Raw genomic sequence first — 22,839 nt, forward strand, 5'->3', positions numbered from 1 at the left:
TGTGGAGCCACACGCCTTCCTTGGGAAACCCTTGAATTAGCACCTGCTAGGAGCCAGGCTCTGTGGATACGAGGATAAAAACAACCCAATCCCTGTCCTTAGGGAGTTGACAATCTAGTGGGCGAAGACAGATAGGATGATATTGTGTGAGGAGCACGTGCCCACCCTCCACCTGAGGGATCACGCAGTCTCAGATTGCAAAGGACACTGTGCACTCTACAGGAGAGGGGTCTTTATCTCTCAGACTGAGTTTATGAAGCACTGGCAGGGGAGGAGCAGGGTCAGAGCTGGCTTTCCAGAAGATGGGCTGGAGGTGGGGGGAAGAATGGATGCAGCGTGGAGAGGCTGGTTAAGAAGCTATTGGGATAGAAACAACCCTAGCTCAAGCTAGCGTACTGACAGTGAAGGCAGAGAGCTGGAGAGGCCAGGGAGCTGGGAGGCCGCAGAATTTGCAGAAGGTGGCAATTAATTAGATGGAAGGATTGAGGAAGAAACAGGATTTGGGGGTACCCTGGGTTTCTGATATGGTGACAAGATTCAAGTACTAGACATTTTGAATTTCTATTGCCCATTGAACATGACAGTGGAGAGACATCCAGTAGTCAGTTGACTCTATGGGTCCAAGTGCAGAAGACAAACCTGAGATGAAGGTCAAGGGGACACATGACCTTCCCAAATGCTTGTCACAAGGGAGAAGAATTCGTGCCATTCTGAGTAGCCCTAAAGAACAGAATTGCAACTAATAGGTAGAAATCATAGGAAGGACGAGTTGGAGTCATTTTAAAAATATTTAAAAAGTTTCAAAGAGGAGCTTCCAACAAGGAAATGGTTGTCTTGGGAGCTAAAGATTTTCCTTTGCATTAGAAGTAGGGAGCTGTTTCAAGACGGGCACGTGATGATAAAGGGGATCCTCTGGAAGCGGCAGGACTGGGATGCCATCAACCCACTCACTCACCTGAGCATCTCTGCATCCGGGGACATAAGACAGAAGTAACCCGAAAGCCTCCTGGTAACCTCGGGATTCTATGAGCCCCAAAAGTTTCTAATTAAAGGCACGTAAGGAAGGAAACCAATCTTCTGCAAGCTGTCAGCCGAAGCCTGTCTGCTACTTGTTTTTGTAAATAGTTTTACAGGAATGCAGACACGTGTGTTCTGTGACCGCTTCTGCACTACAATCGCAGAACTGAGTAGTTGTAACAGAGACTGAATGGCCTGAAGCCAAAAATATTTACGATCTGGCCTTTATAGGAAAATTTGCTGACCTCTGCTCTACATCCCTGAGACAAAATGGTTGAGCTCACTTGTGGAAAATGATCTCCCTGTCTAAGCTACATAGCTTGTTGAGATTTCTCTAGCTTATCTTCCATTTAGTATAAATCTTCAGGAACCGGTGTTCAGAGGGGGAAGAAAGAACCCAGCAGAAACTCAATCCTGGAGCTGCTTAACAAACCAGCTTTCAGGTACACATTCTATTAGATCCAGGTTGGGTCAACAATGAAAATAGTCACAGGGATCCAGCAGCTTCTCCCCACCCGCACTTCAGTTAGATTTGATGGAACGGAGTTCTACCTAAATTAAAAGAATACTTCTGCCAGGGATGGTGGTGCATGCCTATAATCTCAGCAATGCAGGAGGCTGAAGCAGGAGGATGGCAAATTTGAGGCCGTCTTAGCAATTCAGCAAGACCCTGTCTCAAAATTTAAAAATGAAATAGAAATAAAAGAGCACTTCTTCTTTCTGTGCCTACTCAAAGCCTACTAGTGAAGGGGCTAAAAGATCTTGCACGGTAATCAAAAGTCGGTCTGCCTGGCCACGGGCTCCTGGAGGGTGAGTGTGAACTGTGAGCCTTTCTGACCTGTTTTCTCTGTAACACTCAGATTGGTGGCTTTAAACAGAGGGGCCTTACCTTGCCTCCCCTGGTGTCCCACTGCAGTCCTGGCCCCTTCACCTGAGAAAATGGAGCTGATCCTACAACTGTTCCAGCGGGGTACCACTTATGCAGTAGAACACGCTGTTCTAGAAAAGGGATGGGTGCCTCTTGTCCCCAAACCTGGAGCATTACTGCCACTCTGGCTGAACTCTTGGGCTGGGAGGGAGCACTTCTCCTGGCTTATTTAGAACCCTCTTAGGAAGCACCTGGGTCCATACTGCATATTGCAGGTATTTACGTCCCACTTTATTTTTTCCTGCTAGACTGTGACCTCGTGGGCATGGGACTTGTGTCCAGTTCATCTCTGGATCCGTGCCTACACACAGGGAACATCTTGAATACACACAGGATGAATCACTGCATCTTAAAATGCTAAGTGATGGCCACCAGGTTAGGCCACTCGGAAAGGAAGAAATGGCCTCCATACAGGGCTCATCACTCCTTCCATCAGATAGCCATGACTGTGCCCAGATCCGTGACTGTCCCACTGGGCAGCACTAGGCACAGGCTCTGTACTCATGTCTGTGGGAAGAATCTGGGTGAAAAACTAAATGGGGACGATATGCTCACAAAGGAGAGGAGAGAATGAGGGCCGTGAACACGGCAGGCTGCGAGATGTTCCTACACTGGTGAAGGAGAGTGAACGGGTGGTCTGAGCACAGCAGGTGAGGTGACTGGATGGAACGCAGAAGGCGCAGCTCCCACGGCTGTGTGAGGAAGGCCAGGGGCCCTCTGTCAGGGGAGGTGGCCTGGTCTTGACACTCAACTCCTGAATAGTGTGTGCTGCTTCCTGGGCAGCTCCCTCCTTGGAGTGGAACCCGGCTCCACTGATGATGGCTGTCCAGCCCTCCTTGGTCATGGCTGTGAGCAAGAGTGGTGCTACTTTCTGTAAAAATTTAAATATTTATTTTCCCTGCTATTGTGGATAGTTCATGTTCTTTCTTGCCTTGGATATTTTAAGCAATTTGAATGATACTCAAATCAGTCTCCTAAAATCAATTGTTCTTTACTCTGGAAGGTCTAGGGCAAGACATGGGTAACTTGCTAAGCTAATCTTAGGAAAGGAATCTTCTAGAGATGTTCTTGGAAGGTCTTTGATTCAGCAAGAGCTGTTTACTCTGGCTACCCTATAGCTCTCTCTTTCCACTCTCTGGTAAACCATCACTTTGAGTTATTAGGATTAAAAGTTCTGCATGTTTAGTCTTTATACAAGTTGCAAGAAGTGTATAAAATAATTCTTGGTCCCAAATTCCCGAAATAAAGACAAGTGATTCTTCTATAACTTAATTGGTTACCAAGCGGTCAATAAGTTAAATTATTCTTTTTTTCATAGGCACCTTGTTACAATTGAAGGTTGTGAAGCAACTGTTTCATAACATTAAAAATATCACAAATGGCCTCAAAAATAAATTCAAAAGCAGAGCAGACATTTTCTTACCTAAATACTCAGGAAATGTACAAAACAGCCAGGTGTGGTAGCACATGACTGTAATTCCAGCAGCTTGAGAGGCTAAGGCAGGAGGATTGCAAGTTCAAAGTCAGCCTTAGCAAAAGTGAGGAGCTAAGCAACTCAGTGAGACCCTGTCTCTAAATAAAAATTACAAAAAAGGGCTGGAGATGTGGATCAGTGGTCAAGGTCCCTTGAGTTCAATCCCCAGTACTGCCCCCCCACCCCCCACCACCAAAAAAAGGAAATATACAAACCCAACAATGGGATTAAAAACTAGGTCACAAATGTTCCTGTCTGAAGGTTTTCCTTTATGGGCAGAGCTGGCTGAGTTTTCTAAAGATATGGGCCCTGTGATGTGGGACAGGAAATGGTATCTTTGTATCATCATTTTTTACTGCTCCAAGGGCTTTGGAACTATGTTCAAAATTAGAGTCATCTCTAGAAAATAGTTACTGTTGACTTAAGGCATGAATGCTCTAGAAATCCATTGACTGTTAGCTGCTGTTGGAGAAACGAGTCCTTTATTCCCCTTCACTGACTTTTCTAAAAAACTCTTTGATGCTTCTGGAAAGGTTCTTAAAGCTTTCTTTTGTCCTTTGACATCAAAACAGCAGGTTCATTTTTGGATGTGATGAAACACCACTTTGGTGGTGCTAAAAATCTCTTCATGTTCTTATGTGCTTAGCAGAGAACGACTAGCCCAAACCACTGCTAGATTCTAAGGCATATGGAGATTCAGTCCATCTGATTAGGTGTCCACTACACTATCAAACATTTTTTCTACTTCATAAATGAGCCTACCATATTCTCTTCTAATAAAGGAATTGGCTCTTCAGAGGCTTCAATTTTTTTGATTAAATGCTTATTTCCCAAACTATGGCCTCTCTTGAACCTTTTACTGATTTGAGAATTTGCATATAACATTTTACTTTTATTCGATTTGGAGAGGCATGAGGACATTTTAATACTTGAGTTTTAAAAAAAAAATAAAGTACGGCAAAAAGATCTATTTTTTTTCTACTAAGTTTCAGTTGACCCTTGACCTTGACCGGGTAGACCATATATGGACATATATGGTGGATGGATCTATTGATTGATCTATCTATGCCATAGTAAATATACCCTTTGTTGGTAAGTAGGGGTCTTATTCAGGTTAAGAAAAAAACCTTAAAATAGCCGTAGGAAGTGGGTGCAGTAGTGCACGCTTATAATCCCAGACACGTGGGCGGTCAAGGCAGGAGAATCTCAAGTTCAAGGCCAGTCTTGGAAACTCAGTGAGACTATGAATTGAACAAAAATAAAAAGGGGCAGAGGGGTAGCTCAGTGACAGAATACTCCTGGATTCAATCCCCAGTAGCACAAAAACAAAACAAAACAACAAAGCCAAAGGAAGCAAGATAAACATTGGGTATGAAGGGTGGTCTTAACTCAGTATCAGCTGACTTTGACGTGGCCCTTTCAAGATGCCCAAGTGATGCCTATGCTGTACCTCCTACATCTTAAGCACATTGCTGATTTGATAATGCCAGTCATGATTTCTTGTCTATTTATCTGGATGGTGGAACTAAGGCAGAGTTTAAGTGGCTAGCATAAAAGCCAATTTAACCAAAGTACTAGCAATAGAATCTGCCTATCAATACAAGCTCTTGCCCTAAATCAAGCCTCATGAGCTATGCTTCCACAATAAAAGATTTAATAACTTGCCTCAAGACACAGTAGAATTTATTCTTTCTCTTCTCCATGGTCACAAGGCATAAAGTAAAATTCCACTACCCTTAGGGGTATAATCACTTTGTTAATACAGATAAAACCATTATGATCAAGCAGGAATTATAGTATAGCCTAAGTATATAAAATGGAATTATTTAAATTACATTACAGTAAAGCTAATGTGAAATAAGATTCCACTTAAATTTGGCCCAAACACTGCCTTCAGAGCAAGATGAATGTGACTTTCAGTCTTACATAGATTTCTAGGAATGAAACTCCGGTTTCTCCACAGTAGCATGATTTTCCTGGGTTGGGGTCTTCTCCATTTGCTCCTGAAGTGCCTGGCTGAAAAGCACAGCCTCTGAGCAGTTAGTGGTGAGTACTCTGAACTCGAGCTCAGGATCACCCATGGCACTTCCCGCTTGCTGTGAGTCATGCCATCTGGGGTGGCACCCCTTCTAGTTGCAGAAAAGTCCCAGCCCATGTCTACAGACCTCTCTCACCACTGCTCTCTGCAAGGGGCTGGTGGATGCTGACAGGGTTTAAAGCTGCATGGGCCCCACCTTCTCTTTTTGCAGGTGGGAGGTGTACATTCTATTATGGAGGAAGAAACCCAGAGCTGGTTTTCTGGTGGCACGTGCCCTCAGTGCCCAGCACATAAACTGGCCATTGTTATCTCTGCAGACCTTCCCAACACAGACTTCCCCCAAGCACTGTCAGGAAGCCATGCTCTGCTCAGATGGAGTTGACTGGATCCTCCCTACAGTTTACAGGTACCAGAAAAAGTTGGGTCCTTAACCACTTCTTTGGAGGACAGTCAACAAATAAAAAACATTTTCTGATTTTTACCACCTGCCCTACTCAGAGATTACAAAATGCCCAAGTGTCCTGTTTTCAGTTTTACTAGGTATATAAAAGCCACTGTGCCCCTTCCTTCCTTTAAAATGAACCCATATGTCCTGCCTTACCTTCTTGCTAAATTCTCATTAATAACTTTTAGTGTTGACATGAAGGAAATTTCATAGTGCCAAACTATGAAAAAAAAATAAAGAAAGGAAGACACTGTGGTAAACATTTCTAGACATTGTGGTAAACATTTACAAAATTCATTAAATAAATCTAGGACATTAAAATACTGCTGGGTGTGGTGGTGCACGCCTGTGATCCCAGTGGCTTAGGAGGCTGAGGCAGGAAAAATCACAAGTTCAAAGCCAGCCTCAGCAACTTGGCAAGGCCCTGAGCCATTTAGTGAGACCCTGTCTCAAAATAAAATATAAAAAAGGGCTGGGGATGTGGCTCAGTGGTTGATTCAGTCCATGGTATCAAAAACAGAAAAATCCAAAATACTTTTAATGTGGGCAACACACTCTACCTATGTTTTCAGAATTTTAATAAGTTTCATTTCCATTTTAAAACATTTGTTATTTTTAGATATACATGACAGTAGAGTGTATTTGGACATAATATACTTACATGGAATATAACTTACTCTAATTAGGATTCCATTCTTGTGTTAATTTCCATTTTTAAAAAGTTGTTTCATCTTTTGGTGTTCAGTACTAAAGCCCTCACACTGTCCCTTACATTGCTGTGTTTTAATACAATCTTCTCTACCCCCCAAATGTGCTCACCATCATTTGTCTGGGTTCACTATTGTGTTTTGTATTGTATTTAGAAAGGGGCAGTAGGCTTCAAAGAGTATAATTTTGTGATCAAATTGTACTAACATGTTAAATTCTACCCAAATATCAACTTAAAGTGAATATTTTGTTGCAAGAATAAAGATGCTGGGGAACTAGATAATTCCAAAATTTCATCTCACTGAGAATCAGAAGCAAACATATTTGAGCGTAGAGGAACTTCCCTCTTGGAGGGTCAACTTTATCATCAAGATTTATTTTGAGGGCTAGTTTGCAAAGTGGCTAACTTCATTTAACTACTCTACAAAAATTCCCAGTTGGTGCAGACTACATGAAAGGAGAGCTGAACTTTTAAAACATTTCCTTTCACTTTCAGAAATAACCCAGGATACCAATTGCCTTGGCTGGCCCCCACGGGCTCCAGGGCTTTCGTGGGCTTAGTGTCCAGGGGAACCACTGTGCCGTCCAGCATCAAAGAAGGACCTGCCTGCAGCCCCCAGGGAGCACCCAGAAGGTCTGCTCCACACTCATCTGATCTCAGGACTGCAGATGTCAGGGAACCGCACCCTTCAGTTTGGAGCTTGAAGGAGCGTGACCCTCTAACCCACCGCCCACTCTGACTTCTCAAGGGCAAATTCAAAGGGCCTTCCTTACCTTCTTTAAAGCACTCCATATCTGACCCTGCTGATCAGCCCCCTCTTCACCACCAGCCCTTCCCTTTCATTGACCCCTTTTCCTTGGCTCCCCGGTGGCCTACCCTCTGGTCTCCTCTCCTCCCATTCTGTTTCCCCAAGTCCTTCCCTTCTGGGCAAAACCATGGCTCTCCCAGAACCCATTCTAACCCGGGTCCTCTGGCTGGGCACAGCTCAGGGCCCTGGCCCAGGTTTCTGATTACCTGATGAAGTTATTAAGTCTAACTCCCCCCATTACCTTCCCCTGCTCCATCTGTGGACACACAATTGAGGCTAGACACCTCGGCCCACGTACGTTTCTCTCTTTCACAACATTTCATTCATTCAGGTGCTGGGTGGCTGCTGGATATTTGACCCACTTTCATTCACACTGGTGACCTGGGCCAGCTTATGGGAACGCCGCACACGTTTCCCAAGTTTTTCTCTGCCTCTAGGCTCTTGTCTCCTCTGCTGCCTCCCACTCACGCTGCTGCGAGACAAGTGCACATACAGCAATTTCTGATGGTGTCATTCTCCTGCTCAAAATGCTGTGTTGCTCCCTGTTGCTTATCTGACTCCAGACTTCTCCCCCGTGGGGAGGGGGCAACGTATTATGGCAGAAACAGCAAATATGAAGTGAATCGTGGGAGTTCCTCACCACGTGGCCTTGGGCAAATTTCCAAACTTCCCTTTGCTTCAGTTTTCTCCAGAATTAATAAACTATCTTGTGAGATTATTGCCGTAATATATAAAGAACGCACATTTATTTCAAGTTTGTCACGTTAGACTTTTACAAAATGCATTGTCTCGCGGAATCTTCATCACCATGTTCTATGAGTTCTCTTTTTCTAGGATGAGGAACCCAGACTCAGAGAAGCTATGCAACCTGCCCATTCCAGGCCACCCCACTCCAGAGCCCTCTAGAGCCCTCTCTGAGGCCTGGCCCAGGACTGAGGCAGTCAGTAAATGCAGGTCCCTTTATCTTCCATAAAAGATTCTGACACACCCTGAACATCTATATCATGCTACCTTTCTCCCAGCAATTGCATTCTAAATGCTGTAGATGATTTTAGGGACCCTGAACATGGCACAGACTGTGAAGGTATCTGGTAGGTCCTTCCCACAGTTCTGCCTATTGAAATCCTACTCTATCCCAAACTCCAGCTAAAGCGTCCCCTCCTCCAACACTTCATTTCAGATGCTACTGCTTCCCTCAAATTCTCATGGTACTTGGCATTTCTCCCATATAAAGATCATGTTTTCTTTTGTATTATGTGTTTTCTCTTGTGTATACAGATTTCTCTTCCTTCATGGATCACAAGCCCTTCATGGTCAAGAAGCAGGTTGCCAGGGTCTTGTTCATCCTTGTTTATCCCTTAGTCCCGGGCATGGTCCCTGACACACAGGAGGCAGTCAACAAAGTTCTGCAGAATATTTAATTAATTAATTTATTTTTTTGCGGTGCTGGGGATTGAACCCAGGGTCTTGTGCATACGAGGCAAGCACTCTACCAACTGAGCTATATCCCCAGTCCAAGAATATTTAATTTTTGAGCAAATTTATTCAAATTGTGGAAAGCTGAACTCAATCTTAAGTTTGCTCCTTGCATGTTAGAGGTGGTATCACGGGGAGAACAATAATTACAATGTGAGAAGGAGATGGGGCTAATTAATCTTTCTCCTCTACCAATTAAAAAAAAAAAGCAGAGAGAGTGAACATTATATGGTTTTAGGCAAAGTAGCTAATAGCAGGGGCCAGCCGTAGGAGGTCTACTCACACTTGTGATCTTAATTAGTCTATTTAAAAAAGATTTGGGGCACTATGAAGAAATACTGTATGGATTTGCCTTTGAAGGTATGTGGATTTTCTCTCTCTTTCTCTCACACACACACACCCCATACAATAAAAACCCTTAATCCACCCAATTTATATTGCAACAGCTTCCAAATTCACAGTGCATAAAAAAAATACTGAAGAAGAAAATCAGATAATACAAGTGGGAACTCAGTCAGAGAAAGGTTCCCTAAGAATGTAAGAAATACCACTCTAGGCAGTCAACTGCTACCAGATCCTTAACTCTGAGGAGGAGCAGGTGGGGACAAGAGGAGGCAACATCGCCCAGGCTTAGCGCAGTCACCATCGCAGCCTGGCTTGGATAAATATTTTTATTACAGATACAATGATAGGTAATGGGCCAAGTGATCAGCACTCTGAAGGACTTCCCACAGGATTGTGACATTGCAGCTGCTGCGAAACACCAAATTGTTCAAGGGAACCTGGGTTAAAACTGAAGCTCGCACCTAACTTGAGGATGGGGTGGACGGCAGGTAGATGACAGCTTGTTAGCTCACCAGCAAAACTGGGAAAAGCAAGACCCTGTTGTGAGAAATCTCAGTCAACGTCAACACAGCTTTTTAAAGTGCAAGATTCTCAGGACCCTCCACTATCCTGTTAGGAAATTATTTCTCTTCTTAAGGAAATGGTGTTTTTTCTGTTTTTACCCTCGAACTTTCAGGCTTTGCTTGCTCAACAGAGATGAATTCAAGTCAAAATGACCCTTTGGATGTTTTCAAAATACAGGCTGATTACTAGGTTGGCTCAATCGTCCCCTGATCCCCAGCGCTCAGTGACATGGGCCAGTCGGACAGCAGAGGCAGCCCAGCTCTCTGCACTTGGCTTCCACTGCCTATTTACCTTCCCCACCCAGGCTCAGGCTGGGAGGAGAGATACAGGAGATGGCTGAGCAGCAAAAACAGAGATAACTCCGTGGCAGCGGTGAGAAAGCTAACGGGCAATTAGGAGGTGGATTCATTTGTTTATCTAGATGATTACGCTCTACTTAGTTGAGTAGTTTTTAAGTGTTCTGTGGCTCAGGAAACCTCCCCGCACAAGTTCATCAAGTCCACGTCCTTCCATGTGCTTGACAGTTCCACAAAAGAGGGAAAAGCCATCCTAAGCACAGGGTATGGGTTTTCATGGACCTTTATAATGATACTCTTGCTAAGATAATCACAATAAACAGTACATACCAGGCCCCAAACAGAAAGGCTGAAAACAACATTCGACTGTGGTTGCTACCATCTTTTGGAAGATTCAGAGACGAAGATACGGCCTTATTGAATATTCCTGACTCAGGGTTTCCCAAAGAGTATTCCTAGATGCGATGTGATTATAGAAAAACAACATAGATTAACAGAATTTTTCTTCAGGAAGGAACTTTTCAGCAAAAAATTAGGTTGGGACTTCTCTAATCAATATCTGACAGAACTCTGTATAGTAAAATATGTGGGCCCCAGAACAAACTAAAGAACTATTCTGCGTGTCAAATCCTTTCAGGAAATTCCAGGTTAGAGAGTTAAATAGATTTCTTTATCAAAGGGTGGGGCAGATCAAAGATGGCCACAGATTCTTTGAGCTTGCTGGGGCCTCTACCCTTGGAAAGGCTTTGTCTTTGACAGAATACAGAATACAGGACAAGCCTGGCTAGAACGGCCATGCTCCTGCTGTCAGGTAGCATTAGCTGCCCACGTATGAGGGAGCTGGTGTGTGCTGAAGCCTGTCTCCTGTGCCGGCCCTGGGCCACCATCTGACTGCACTGCTTAAAACCCAAGTGAGAACTGTCTACCTGAACCCAGTCAGCCATCAGCACTGAGAGACACGATGATACATTGTTTTATAATAAATATCATTTAAGCCACTAGGTGTTGGGTGGCAAATGTACTGTCCAGCACACAGTTAGCAATCAGTAACTGTAAAATGAATGAATGACCACACAGGTAATGTAATGTGAATCTTTGAGAGGGGCATATAGCATACCGCGTTTCTAAAACATGACGCCTGAACACTGCGAGACAGAACAGGGCTGGATGCGATACCAGTTTGAGAAACACTGAATGAATTCAGGAAGTCCTGGTCGAGCATAACCTCATGTTACAGAGCAGAACACTGAGACCCAAGGAGGTGAAGAGAGTTGCTTAAGGAAACAAAACTAGTCGACTCCACCTATGAGCTCATTTCCTTTACTGGTTACAGGGAGAGGGCAAGGGCAGAACGGTTTAATTCATGTGACTACGTTTTAGCTGATTAAATGTACCCGGCTTCTCACTAGGTAGCCCTTTCTCTGTTGCATGAAGCCTTTGTGTCCACCAAACTATCTTCCACGTGGCAGGCTCCTAAAAAGGATATGAGACTATTTACTAGCCTGAAGTGCAGACTAAGCCTTGGGTCTCAAAACGGCAGACTCTAGAGCCACCTCTGGGGCCTTTGGTTTTAAAACATTTGCCAGATAGAAATCCTCGCTTAGAACTGAATGATCAAATTTTCACCTGAATTAGGTATTAGAGAGGGATCCAGATTTTAAGGTTCTTTCAAAGTCTGTGTTATAAATTTTATTTCTCCTCCTCCCCGTGAGAAGTAAATAATCCAATCTGAAGTTTGGTTCTATTTTTAAGACAATATAGTGAAGAATGCTCATACTAACTAAGGTCAGAACTGGGGTGCCTGATTTTTACTCTTCGAGTACCATTACAGCAGAGGCCACAGCTTCCTCATCAGGTCCCCAAAGCCAAGAGCCACTTCGATAGTTGGAAAAAAAGTTTTATCTAATTATCTTCTTTCCCTACTTTGAATTGACCAACCATGTATCTTTTCCTGGTTTTATCAAAGGGACTGCCAGGACAAAAGCACATCCAAATTTAAGGAGGCTTTAGTTAGCAGACTTAAAATTGATCATGCATTTTAGTTTCAGTAACTTGCAATTTCTATACCCTTTGATAATTCACTTTAAAGAGCAAACCGTCTTTAATGACAAGGCTTAAAAGAGATGACCTTTCTGAACAAAATATGAAAGCTCAGAAGAGATAGTTCTTTTAAGGAAACTGTGAATTAAAATGACCTTGTGTTCTGAAACTTTTCTCCCACCATTTTTGATGTTTTACCTTTCCTTTCTACTGTGAGACAGAAAGCCACCACGCCGCTGCCTCCTCTGGATGGTGATGCACTTCAATGAGGGACTGTTAATTGTTAATTCAGGCGCTCAGTTTCTTCTTTCTGCACTGTTCTCTGCAGACGCTTTAATGAGGTTGCTCACCACCATAAGCATATGCCGTTTCTGAAGACATCTCTGTTAATATGTGACATTACAGGGTGACGTTTGCGTCTGAGCTGTCTCCCCGAAGTCACAGTCAGTCTTTTGTACAACCTATGGAGCAAGTCCATTGACACCTGTTCCCTCTACCTGAGGTTGCCTCTCTGCATTGTGCCCCTATGGCTGGAGTTCAGGAGGCTGCAAAATCAGATGTTAGACCCCAGAAATGGCCCACTGCTTGGTGATGCAAGACTGATGGACTGAGACAAAATGACATGTGCAGATGAGCCAATGGCTAATGCGAGCCCTTCTCTCGTGACCCCTGGGGAGCAGACAGATAGTAACACACGCCAACAACACTATGTCCCAGAGCTTTCCTTCTGCTCTGCTTGTTCTAAACGCCTTATCAGCGCTACCTGTTGTCAATTATGTGTTGAAATACAGAAAGCACAGGTGGCTGACTCAGGTACAGCAGCCAATAATAATCACTGGAGATATAACTAAATTAGGTACTTGTGATGAACAATTGATCTCCCACCCGATAAAAGAAAGGCTGAACTCTTAGATGATTTTATAATATGGCACAGTATTTATAATTTATTTCCCGAGCACCTGCTTATTCTCCCAGTAGCCATTTATATACTCAGTGCTCAACTCAGTAAGAAATTTCAAACACGCCAAACACATTTTTTTTCTTTCTCTCCCTTTATCAGAGAATGTTCATGAGAACAGCAGTGTCAACCACCCATTCCTATCACATCCAACCAAACTGACCTAACATTTTGTTTGGTTCACTCCCGACACACACAACTCACTTCAGCAGGGAAACAGGATCTGGGCAATGTCAAAGGTTCCCCAGTGTCTGTGATTTCACAACCCCTGAAATAGGGAAAGGAAGAGTACAGGCAACTTTCCAAAACACCTACTGATATTTACTCAGGGAACACAAATATTCTTGAGTGGGAGTTCCTATTCCAGCAGACAATACAATTCACAAAGTGTTTTCACTCTGAGAAGCTAATAACTTCACTACTGAAATCGGCTGAGGCTCAACCTGTTTTTCATGGTCTGCACAGACGTACTTAACATTAATCACATAGCCACAATCTTTCCCTTTGAGTACTAAATCACAGTCTGAGTACCAGCTGTCCTCACTACGTGGTTTTAATAGCATCTGCTACAATTTTGCTTTTCTTGAATATTCTTGAAGCCAGTGCAATAGTGTATTGTACATGCAGGACAAACCTGATCTTTCATAGGACAGAGACTTAGATTCCTCTGGAAGGTGGCAGGGGGACCATCTGAGTGTAACCAGGGAGAGTGCTGGTACTACAGAGATGCGTTAGTGGAAGAACACCAGCCTGCCCAGTGGCTGCCACACAGCCGCATTTAGCTGATCCTTGTTCTGGCTTTGGAAGTGGCTGTAAAACCTGTTACTTCCTTATCAACTCCATGTCTCAGTCACAGTACATAAAAGGTAATTAATCCTGGGGCAGCAAACAACAGACATGTGCGTGGGAAAGAGAAAAGAATTTTGAAAAAGTGTAAATAAACTTCCTGCCCCATCCTTTTACAGTAAAGATGATTACAGCCACACCCACAGTCAGAGTTTTAGAGAGTGTCTCAAAAGGTCTGTGGCACACGCCACACAGCATTCGAAAGAATACGAAGCAGCCATTCACTGCAATGCAAAATTTCACTGGCAAATCTGGGTTGACCCAGTAGCTCAGGGTTGCCCCAGGACAGGGGGTGGAGAATGTTTAAATTCATTTCATAGGAATAAAGCATTCATTCATAGGAAACATTCATTCATAGGAATAAAACCACGGTCTCTGAACAAGGAGGCGCTCCGCGCAGATAGTCCCGATTGAAGTGCATGCTGTGATCACCTGCAGCCTCTCTCACCACCCTATGGTTTTAGGCCTTCTTAAGGATCACGGATTGAATGACCATTAAAACAAAACAACCACCACGAAACAGGAGATCAACAAAGTAACAGTAAAGCCATAGTTGCTCCCACAAATTCTCACACCAAGCTGCCTTGAAGTTCCAGAAGCAGACTAGAGACCAACATGACAAGTACTTGGCTGATACCAGGTGGCCCAGTGGTTTTATCTAAACACCGATCTCATGCATTGATTATAAATTTGATCTTTGACAGGACAGGGTATTTTTCTCCGAAGTACAATTTGACATTGTCAGTATTTGCTAGGGAAAAATACCTGTATATGTCACATTTATTTCAGCAAATGAGGTGTGGTAAAAAGTAGAAAGAATACTGATAAGTACAAAATAATACTTTAATAACACATGAACACAAACTTGAAAACGTAAACAGGTTAAAAATTTTGATATGATACTACAAACTTGATTTTGATCATACCCAACTACTAAGATACTATGCAAACCATGAACATGACATGCCATAGGAAACCACTTCTTTTTCAAGAAAAAGCAATTCTCAGCACACACTCAAAGGCACACAAAAAAGGAAATCAGAAATGAAAGGGATGTTAAAAAAATAACTTAGGCAGACACAAATAAAACCACCCCACTAGTGTGTGAATGATGCATGTTTTTATGATATTAATTACACTTAAGTATTAAAAAATGCCAGTGATCTCACAGTTTACAATATCCACATCTTCAAACCTGCGGGAGGAAGGGCACAGAGCAGCTTGGATAATTGCACCTGCCACATCTCCTCACCCAGTTACCTGAAAAACCAAAGCCTTAGTTAGGACTTGTGGGTTTAATGGGTCTATTATTATAAAATGTGATATAATTCTAGAGAAGTTTGGGTTTAAAAAGGTATTTGATACCAAAATTTCAGCAATGTTGCCTATAAGAATCAAATTGTATTTATACTAAACAGAAGTTTTTGAAAAATTAAAGATTCATAAACTCTTTCCATTTATTTATCTGTTTATTTATAGAGTACTGGGGATTGAACCCAGAGGTGTTTTCCAGTGAGCTATATCCCCAGTCCTTTTAATTTTGAGACAGGGTCTCACTATGTTGCTGAGGCTGGCCTCAAACTTGTGATCCTCCTGACTCAGCCTCTGAAGCCGCTGGAATTACAAGCATGGCAGCTCTTTCCTTTTGATTCAACATCAAGCAAATGGTTCAGTCTTTCACTACATGAAAAGCAAGCCTGTTGGACTGAATTGGAGCAGTAAGTACAATCTAGGTCAGTGACATCACTGGGAACTTTTGACTAAAAAGGTCACATCCCTGGGAAGTGTACACTGGGGGCACTCACCTCTGGAGTGTTTCAACATCACTGACACCGATTTATCTGGGTCTAGAGAACAGTGCCAAGCTCCTCGGGGACAGGGGACCTTGAAGATGTGAGCCAATCGCAGCAAGAACTGCATCACCTGCTCGTCTTGAAGGAGGGCGGTGCCTCCTTCACTCTGCAACTGGGTTCAAGACCACACCACGTCTGGCCGCCGTGGGAGGCCTGCATTTGCCATGCCCTGGGATCCCTCATCTTGTTCTGATGGGGCTGATGAAGCCCTGTGATCAGGAGGAGTGGGTGGCGGCTCAAAGTCAGGTTATTTACTAAAAACTGTCTTTTTTTCAAAACCCATACTATGTCTAAGCATTTTGATAAAGACTTGAAAGTCAAGCCAGGGGACTGGCAGGCGCGAAGAACACAAAGTCATCAGAGGGCACTCTGCTCGTGGGCTTTACCTTCTGCCTTGGTACGTCGTCAGCTCCTCTTGAAGGATGGACGCTCTCTTTTGTAGAAAGTTAACCTAGGAAGACACCTTGTATGAGAAGAGGTGACTACAGCTCCAATGTCGATTCTGCACATAGAGCATGGTGGGGTTTCATTTAGATTCGGACAACTCCTTAGGTAAAGCTCAGGATTTGCTGAATGTCAGCGATGGGTTTTCTAACATTTGGTCACATCTCATCCTGACTCACATGCCACAGAGGCTACAGAACAAAGTCAAACTCCTTTTTACAGAGCCACTTTATCTGGCCCCAGCCTATCTCTGTGACCTCCTCTCTCTGCAAGCCCTGGCCACCACTGCCACCTCACACACGTCTCACACTCTTGCCCTTTGACATGGGCAGTTTTCTCTCTGTGGAATGCTTGGCCGACTGTCCCCTATTCATCTTCCATGGCTCATTCAAATGTCACCTTCCTTCAGAATCCTGCCACGATTCCCCAGCTGCCCGTGGGGCCTCGCCCTGGGCCACGGCAGCGGCTCCCTGCTCTCTCTCTCTGGCTGGATTCTGTCTCTGGCACCTCCCACACTCCCTGTGGCTGTCTGTTTCATGTCTCTCCCCCAAACCTGAGAGCTCTGCTGGGGCAGGAGGACTCCTTCCTGTCTCTGTGTCCCCAGTTTCTCTTCCAGGGCTGGGCATGCGGCTCTTATTCACTAGCTGTTTAATGAATGAATGAGTGAGTGAAAAGAAAATTACTGCTTTCTGGAAACCTCAATCCATCCTGGGGATTCCCTGAGGTTGGAGAGACAGTATTTTGTAGTGAGCTTTGCCTGGAGTTAGGCCAACTTGGGTCCAATTCCTGGCTTGGTCGCTAAGGCTCTGGGAAAGTCACTTCAGCTTTTGAAACCTCATCTGTGAAATGGGGCTGATGCCTGCTACTTCCCAAGGTCTGAGGACCATGCAGAGTGATTACCAGGAACAGCGAGTGCAGACCTCAGGGCAGGCGCCACCTCACGCCCCCGCTTTTGCAGGCCCCAGATGGAGGAAACTAGGACTCCTAGCATATTCTCTAAATTGACGTTATGATGTATTTGATTATTTGGAAGCATAAATTTCTATACGATTAAAGATAGCTGTAACAGGCATAAGTTCAAAAGCAGCTTATACAATCAAATAAAAACAATTTGAGGATAATTTATTCGATGGCCTGATGTAATCAAGAGTCGGCATTTGATCTGATTGAAACTGTTTACTCTCGCCTCTTTGGTCTGAGCTGTAGCCATGGCAACGGCTGATTCTGAAGCGTAGTTATGCAAGAGTACAGCTGGCAGAACCAAAAACGTGCTCGAGAGAGGGGAAAGCACAGTCTTCCAAATGGGTGCCGAGGATAGTGGTCCCCTTGGGTTTGCTCATCTGTACCGTCACCCTATTCTTAATCTTATCAAATGACCCAAAGGACAGTTGATCATTTGGACAGATGCAAGAATCACACTAATTCCACCTGCCTCCCCTTGCTGCACTACCATCGGAATTCCAACAATCTAAAAAAAATGCAGGCACCTGTGCTTTCAAACTCCTTCTGCTCACTCTCTGGCCTGTGACTCCATGCAGCTGCCAATTCTGAGGCCCCAGTGCAGCTGGCAACACTCTGGGTCAACATCCAGTTTTAGGAGGCTGAAGGAGGTTTTATCACAGAAATGACATGAATGATAACAGAAGCCCTGCAGGTGGATATCATGTTTCCTCCCCCCACGCGCCCCTCAACACCTCCAAAACAAGAAACAACCAAACCTTCCTCCAAAGTCTCAGGTTCTTCCTAGTTGACCCCGTGAAAGCTCCCAGAGTCAACAGGTAAGTCACCCCAGGAGAGCTTTCCATGTGAATAAAGATTGCTTAACTCCCTGTGCTGAGCTTTCTTCCAGCACTTGGTTTATATGCTGGAGCAAGCATAGCACACCTTCTTGGTAGCCTTAGAGAAGCAACGGCAATAAGTAGCAGAAGGACAAATGGAATGAAGATTTCATTTTCAGATAAGAGACTTTTTACTGAGGGGAATATAACAGGAGGGTAATATAACAGAATCTGCTGCACATTTCATCTTAACATTATAAATACAGCTAATGTGAACTGTATTGAACTGTATCATTTATTTGTAAATAAATCTATTGAGCACCTGCTATGTGCCAGACACAGTTCTTGGCCTAGAGAGGGCAGGCATATGGCCCCTTATGGAAACATTCTGCGAAAACATACATCTTAAAAGTACTAGAAATGGGAATATGTGAATCTTTCTCATGTTAGAAGTAAAAACTCATTAGGCCAGCAATACATAAAACATTCAGAGAGAACGGAAGTATACAAAATACTTAGAACCAAGTATCTAAAGTCAAATCTGTTTTATCTCTCTCATTATATTTTATGAACTATACCAACAACCATGTATTTCAACAAGACATATTTAATCTAATAATTTGAATACCTTGTCATTATTTTGTCTTGCACTGAAAATACTTCTTATCTCTAACAATCATATAAAATACACCAGAATAAGCATGCTTCCCACTTAATGACACTTCCTTCTCTGCCCTTTAGCACAATGAGGAATCAGCAATGTGCTAAGTGATGACATTTTGGACCTGTACGGTGGAAAGAAGGATGAAGTTGTACTGGATGTGGATGGCAAATGAACTAAACTTCCATGGTTGCATTTTTCAATTTCAAGGGGACTTGTAAGAAAACCTTATGGAGACAATAAGTTCCTGTTTTGTTTTGTTGTTGGTGCTGGAGATTGAACCCAGGGGTGCTTTACTACAAAGATACATTCCCAGCCCTTTTTATTTTTTATTTTGAGAGAGGGTCTTGATAAGTTGCTTAGGGCCTCACTAAATTGGTAAGGCTGGTCTTGAACTTGCAATCCTTCTGCCTCAAGTTCCCAAGCTGCTGGGAATAGAGGCGTGCACCCTCATGCCTGGCTTGAGACATGAGTTCTTAAAGTAGTAAGAAAATAATTTAAAACAAGACAAAAATAATTCATCCTGAGTGCTGAACTCCTCAGGACATAATGTTGATTTCTGGCACTAGTTCAGAATCAAATTTATTTCCAAGTTTCTTTCCAGGATACATGTATCACCTAAATCCTTGGGAAAAGCCTCAGTCCTTGCCGTTACCTGTGATTTTAGGGAGGAAATGGTGTCTTCGAGTTCTTGTCTTAGCGATGCTGGCATCAACCCTTTGAATTTTGTTTCATATTCTTGTCTTATGTAAGTTATCTAAAATGGAAAAAAAAAGAGAAAGTTACCTTTTTTTAACCACAGACATGACTGTTTTGAATTTAAGAAATACCAGAATGATTTCTATTTGTCACAAAGATAAGTTTGCTTATGAAGACAAGAAAGATGAAATGAGAGGAGAGTTCCACAAACGGAAAAGCTATCCAGCCTGACCTTGTGACTCTGGGAGGGATGGTCCCTGCAACCATACTTCTATCTCTTTAAAATCCTTGTTAACATAATTCTCAGCATCTGATGAGCAAAACACATTTGTCTTCTCCTCTCCACTCATAAGGCACACCCCTATGCTAACCCTGCAGCCCTCCCTTGACCGGGATGTGAGTGACGATCACACTAAACTGTGACTGGAGGACAACTCGTGGCGTGTCTTTGGTTTGATTAAACCCTGGCAGGCACCTGGAGTACTCAATATGATCCATATGAGTGTAAAGGGATGGATGACGGAGAGTCTGCACAGCTGTGTCTCAGGGCCTCCTCAGCACAGGTGGACAGTAGCAGTCCTGGATATGGGGAGCATCCCTGGCTCCCCAGTTTTATTCTGCCTCCAGAACATAATCAGGCCTGTGCCCAGCTAGCTGATGGTCACTGAACAGGATGCAGGCATGTGGGAGCCACAGAAATGTGAGCGTGCACATGGTGGGGCCTTTCTACAGCTGTGTTTGCAATTTTCTTCCTCCTAATCTGAGATGTGGTAGAATTTATTACTCTTAAAATCTATTGCATGGCTGTGTCATTTAATGTTAAAGCTAAATTGCAGTGTATCACAGAAACGGTTCATCAGACACACCTGGAAATAAGGAAATATACTATGAAAATGTGTTCGCCTGTGTTCATCCAGACGATGTTATGGATTTGTTAAGATAGATAATGTAAAATTATTAGTCTTCAAGTCCCAAATTTTCTATAGGTAACTGAATTGAGAAAGAAATTTATGCTAGTAATTCATTTTATCACTTACTAAAATTCTGTGGTAATGGTTCCAGAAAATAAATTTTCAATTTTTGGCAAAGCATTTTTTTGAGATATGGTATAATTTTCTGGTTTATATCTAAAGGAAAAAGTAATGAAAAGATCTCTTTCACTGATGTAAAGAGTTTGCTGATGAAATGTTAGTTGCTTGTCATATCTATTGATTTTTCTCACCTTCTTGTACTTAATTTCAATAGCTACATCAGTTAGCCAATTCAAATGAAAGGTAAAAAGAAAGCAAAACACAGGCTGTATAAACTAGGCTTTAGGGCAACATTTATGGAGGCTCTGCAATTTTAAGCTCCTGGTCATTTAAAAAGGATTTCTGCATGTTCTATTTATTGTATCCTGGTCTGTTAGGAATTTCTGCTCCCTGTCTGTTTTTGCTTGCAAGACAACTTGGCTGGGTATAAAAATGCTTCAATCTCATTCTTTTCTCTCAGAACTTTGGAGACATTTCTCCAATGTCTGCTGGCATTACATATTTTGAAGTCTGAGGCGAAGCTGATTTTTTCCCTGTTGAATGTGACTTACTTTCTGTGCTAGGATGAAAGAAGTTCATCTTATGATGAGTTGATTTTCCATATGATTTTCTTTTCCCTCAATTCACTGGGAAATGTTTTGGTATTAATTATTCTATATCAATTTTCCTGAGACTTGTGTATGTACCCTATTTTTAGATTCAATTCTTTGAATATAAGTTATAAGAAGTGTTTGTATTCTATTTTTAAAATATATAGTTTTCTATTCTAGTTTTTAGGTATGTAGAATTTGTATATGTTGCCTGTTCTTTAAAAATATTCCACAATTATAATTTTCTGTGATTACTTTTGCTTTCTTATCATTTTATATATATTTTATATTTTCACTTCATTTTGCATGATTTCCTCTAGCCTGATTCTGTATTTCCTTGAATTTTTTCAGACATAATTTTTCTGGTTTTGTTTCTTGTAATATGGTTTAAATCTCTGTAATCTTTTGCTTTTATTTACCATTTTTCCTAAGCTGAGAGATGATTTTTCAACTGACTGTTGACTTATATCTTCTTTTAACAGTCAGCTCTTCTTTTTTCTTATCTCCCCCACCCTCCATTTTCCTTGAGAGAGACAGATGTGTGTTTTGTAAATGCTTTGACACTGTGAAGAGCTGTTTGTTAAACAGAACTGTAATTTGTCTGACCCTTCCCCTGTTTCTTGAGTAATTTTCTATTTGATATATGCTCTTTACTTGCTGCTTTCTTACATTCCTTCTTTCTCTTTTAATCTAGCAAAACTTTATGCTAGTTCCTTTTTCTTAAAAAAATTACACCTCATTTTTGAATGGAACCAGCTATTTGCTTAGTGTTGGGATAGGGGGAGAACTGGGGTTAGCCACAGCTATGATTTGGTTTTGTCGTCTTCAATACTTTAACCAAATCTATCATTCCATTTGCTCTGAGGGCCCACCTCCCTCCATTCTCAAGTACTTTAGGGTCACGGCCAAGTGCCGAAGCTCCCTGGTTCCTGCTCACAGTTTCTCCTGACTCTCTTTCTGTCCTACCCTGCTCTTCACTTCTGGTGCTCTCCCTCTACCAGAAGGTGACAGAGGATAGAAATCTGTGTGTGACAAAGCTGCTCTTTGATCATCACCATCCCCTGTATCACTTTTTAAATTTAGACTGCTTTGACTGAGGACACATGTATTTCTTCTTCCTGTCTGTTACTTTATTCTTTGTTGTTATGATTTCAGTGAATCTGAGTAAACTTAAAATGAGCCCCTGGAAAATGTGAAATTACCTTACCTATGAGTGAGACTTCCAATCAGGAAAAATTACTACACTGAATTCTTAAGCCCAAATTCTACATCTAAAAATCACTATATCAAGCAGAATCCTGTTACTTTACTAAAATCATGGAAAACTTTAACCAACCTGCTTTCATTATATTTATGAGGTTACAAATGTTTATTGAGTACTTTCTGTGCCAGATAAAATGCTAAATGTTTTATATGGATTTAACCCTCCTGATGATAAAATGAGGTAAGCACCAAGAGGTAAGCCATGCGTTCAAAACTTGAGCAGTCTCCTGCTCTTCCTTCTGTTTTTTTTGGTACTGGGGGCTGAATCCAGGGGTGCTGGGGACTGAGCTATGTCACTAGCCCTTTTTTTTCTTCTTTTCTTTTTTCTTTTGAGAGAGGATCTTGTTTAAATTGCAAAGGGCCCTGCTAAATTGCTGAGGCTAGCCTTGAACTTCCAATCCTGCCTCCCTGAGACCCTGGGATTACAGGTGTGTGCCAGTTCCTGGTAAGTCTGAGTCTTTAAGCGTAATTCTTATCCACTCTGTTCTACAGTTTCTCTACCAATCCTTCCCAATGCTGAAATGTTTCTTCCACCCCAAAAGGAAAAGGATGTCACAGACATAGCTGGTTACAGGA

General features: G+C 42.6%; 1 protein-coding gene across 7 annotated transcripts in view; it reads right to left on the minus strand.

The window, feature by feature from the left end:
• Positions 1-14,752: 14,752 nt before the first annotated feature.
• The window catches only part of CEP112 (centrosomal protein 112), a gene marked incomplete at its 3' end in the record, with an annotated part of 475,585 nt that continues 467,498 nt past the window's right edge, over positions 14,753-22,839 (minus strand). For 4 of the 7 annotated variants that reach the window (XM_079131573.1, XM_079131569.1, XM_079131572.1 and 1 more), the window contains 3 exons: positions 19,336-19,437; positions 16,184-16,248; positions 14,753-15,204 (listed from right to left, as the gene is read on the minus strand). In XM_079131573.1, coding sequence (XP_078987699.1) covers positions 15,201-15,204; positions 16,184-16,248; positions 19,336-19,437 — 171 coding nt within the window. Of the gene's footprint in view, positions 15,205-16,179; positions 16,249-19,335; positions 19,438-22,839 lie in introns of those variants that run through there. The other 3 variants (XM_079131574.1, XM_079131570.1, XM_079131576.1) reach the window with 2 other exon arrangements.

This window comes from Sciurus vulgaris (assembly GCF_902686455.1).
Source record: "Sciurus vulgaris genome assembly, chromosome: 3".
NCBI lineage: Eukaryota > Metazoa > Chordata > Mammalia > Rodentia > Sciuridae > Sciurus > Sciurus vulgaris.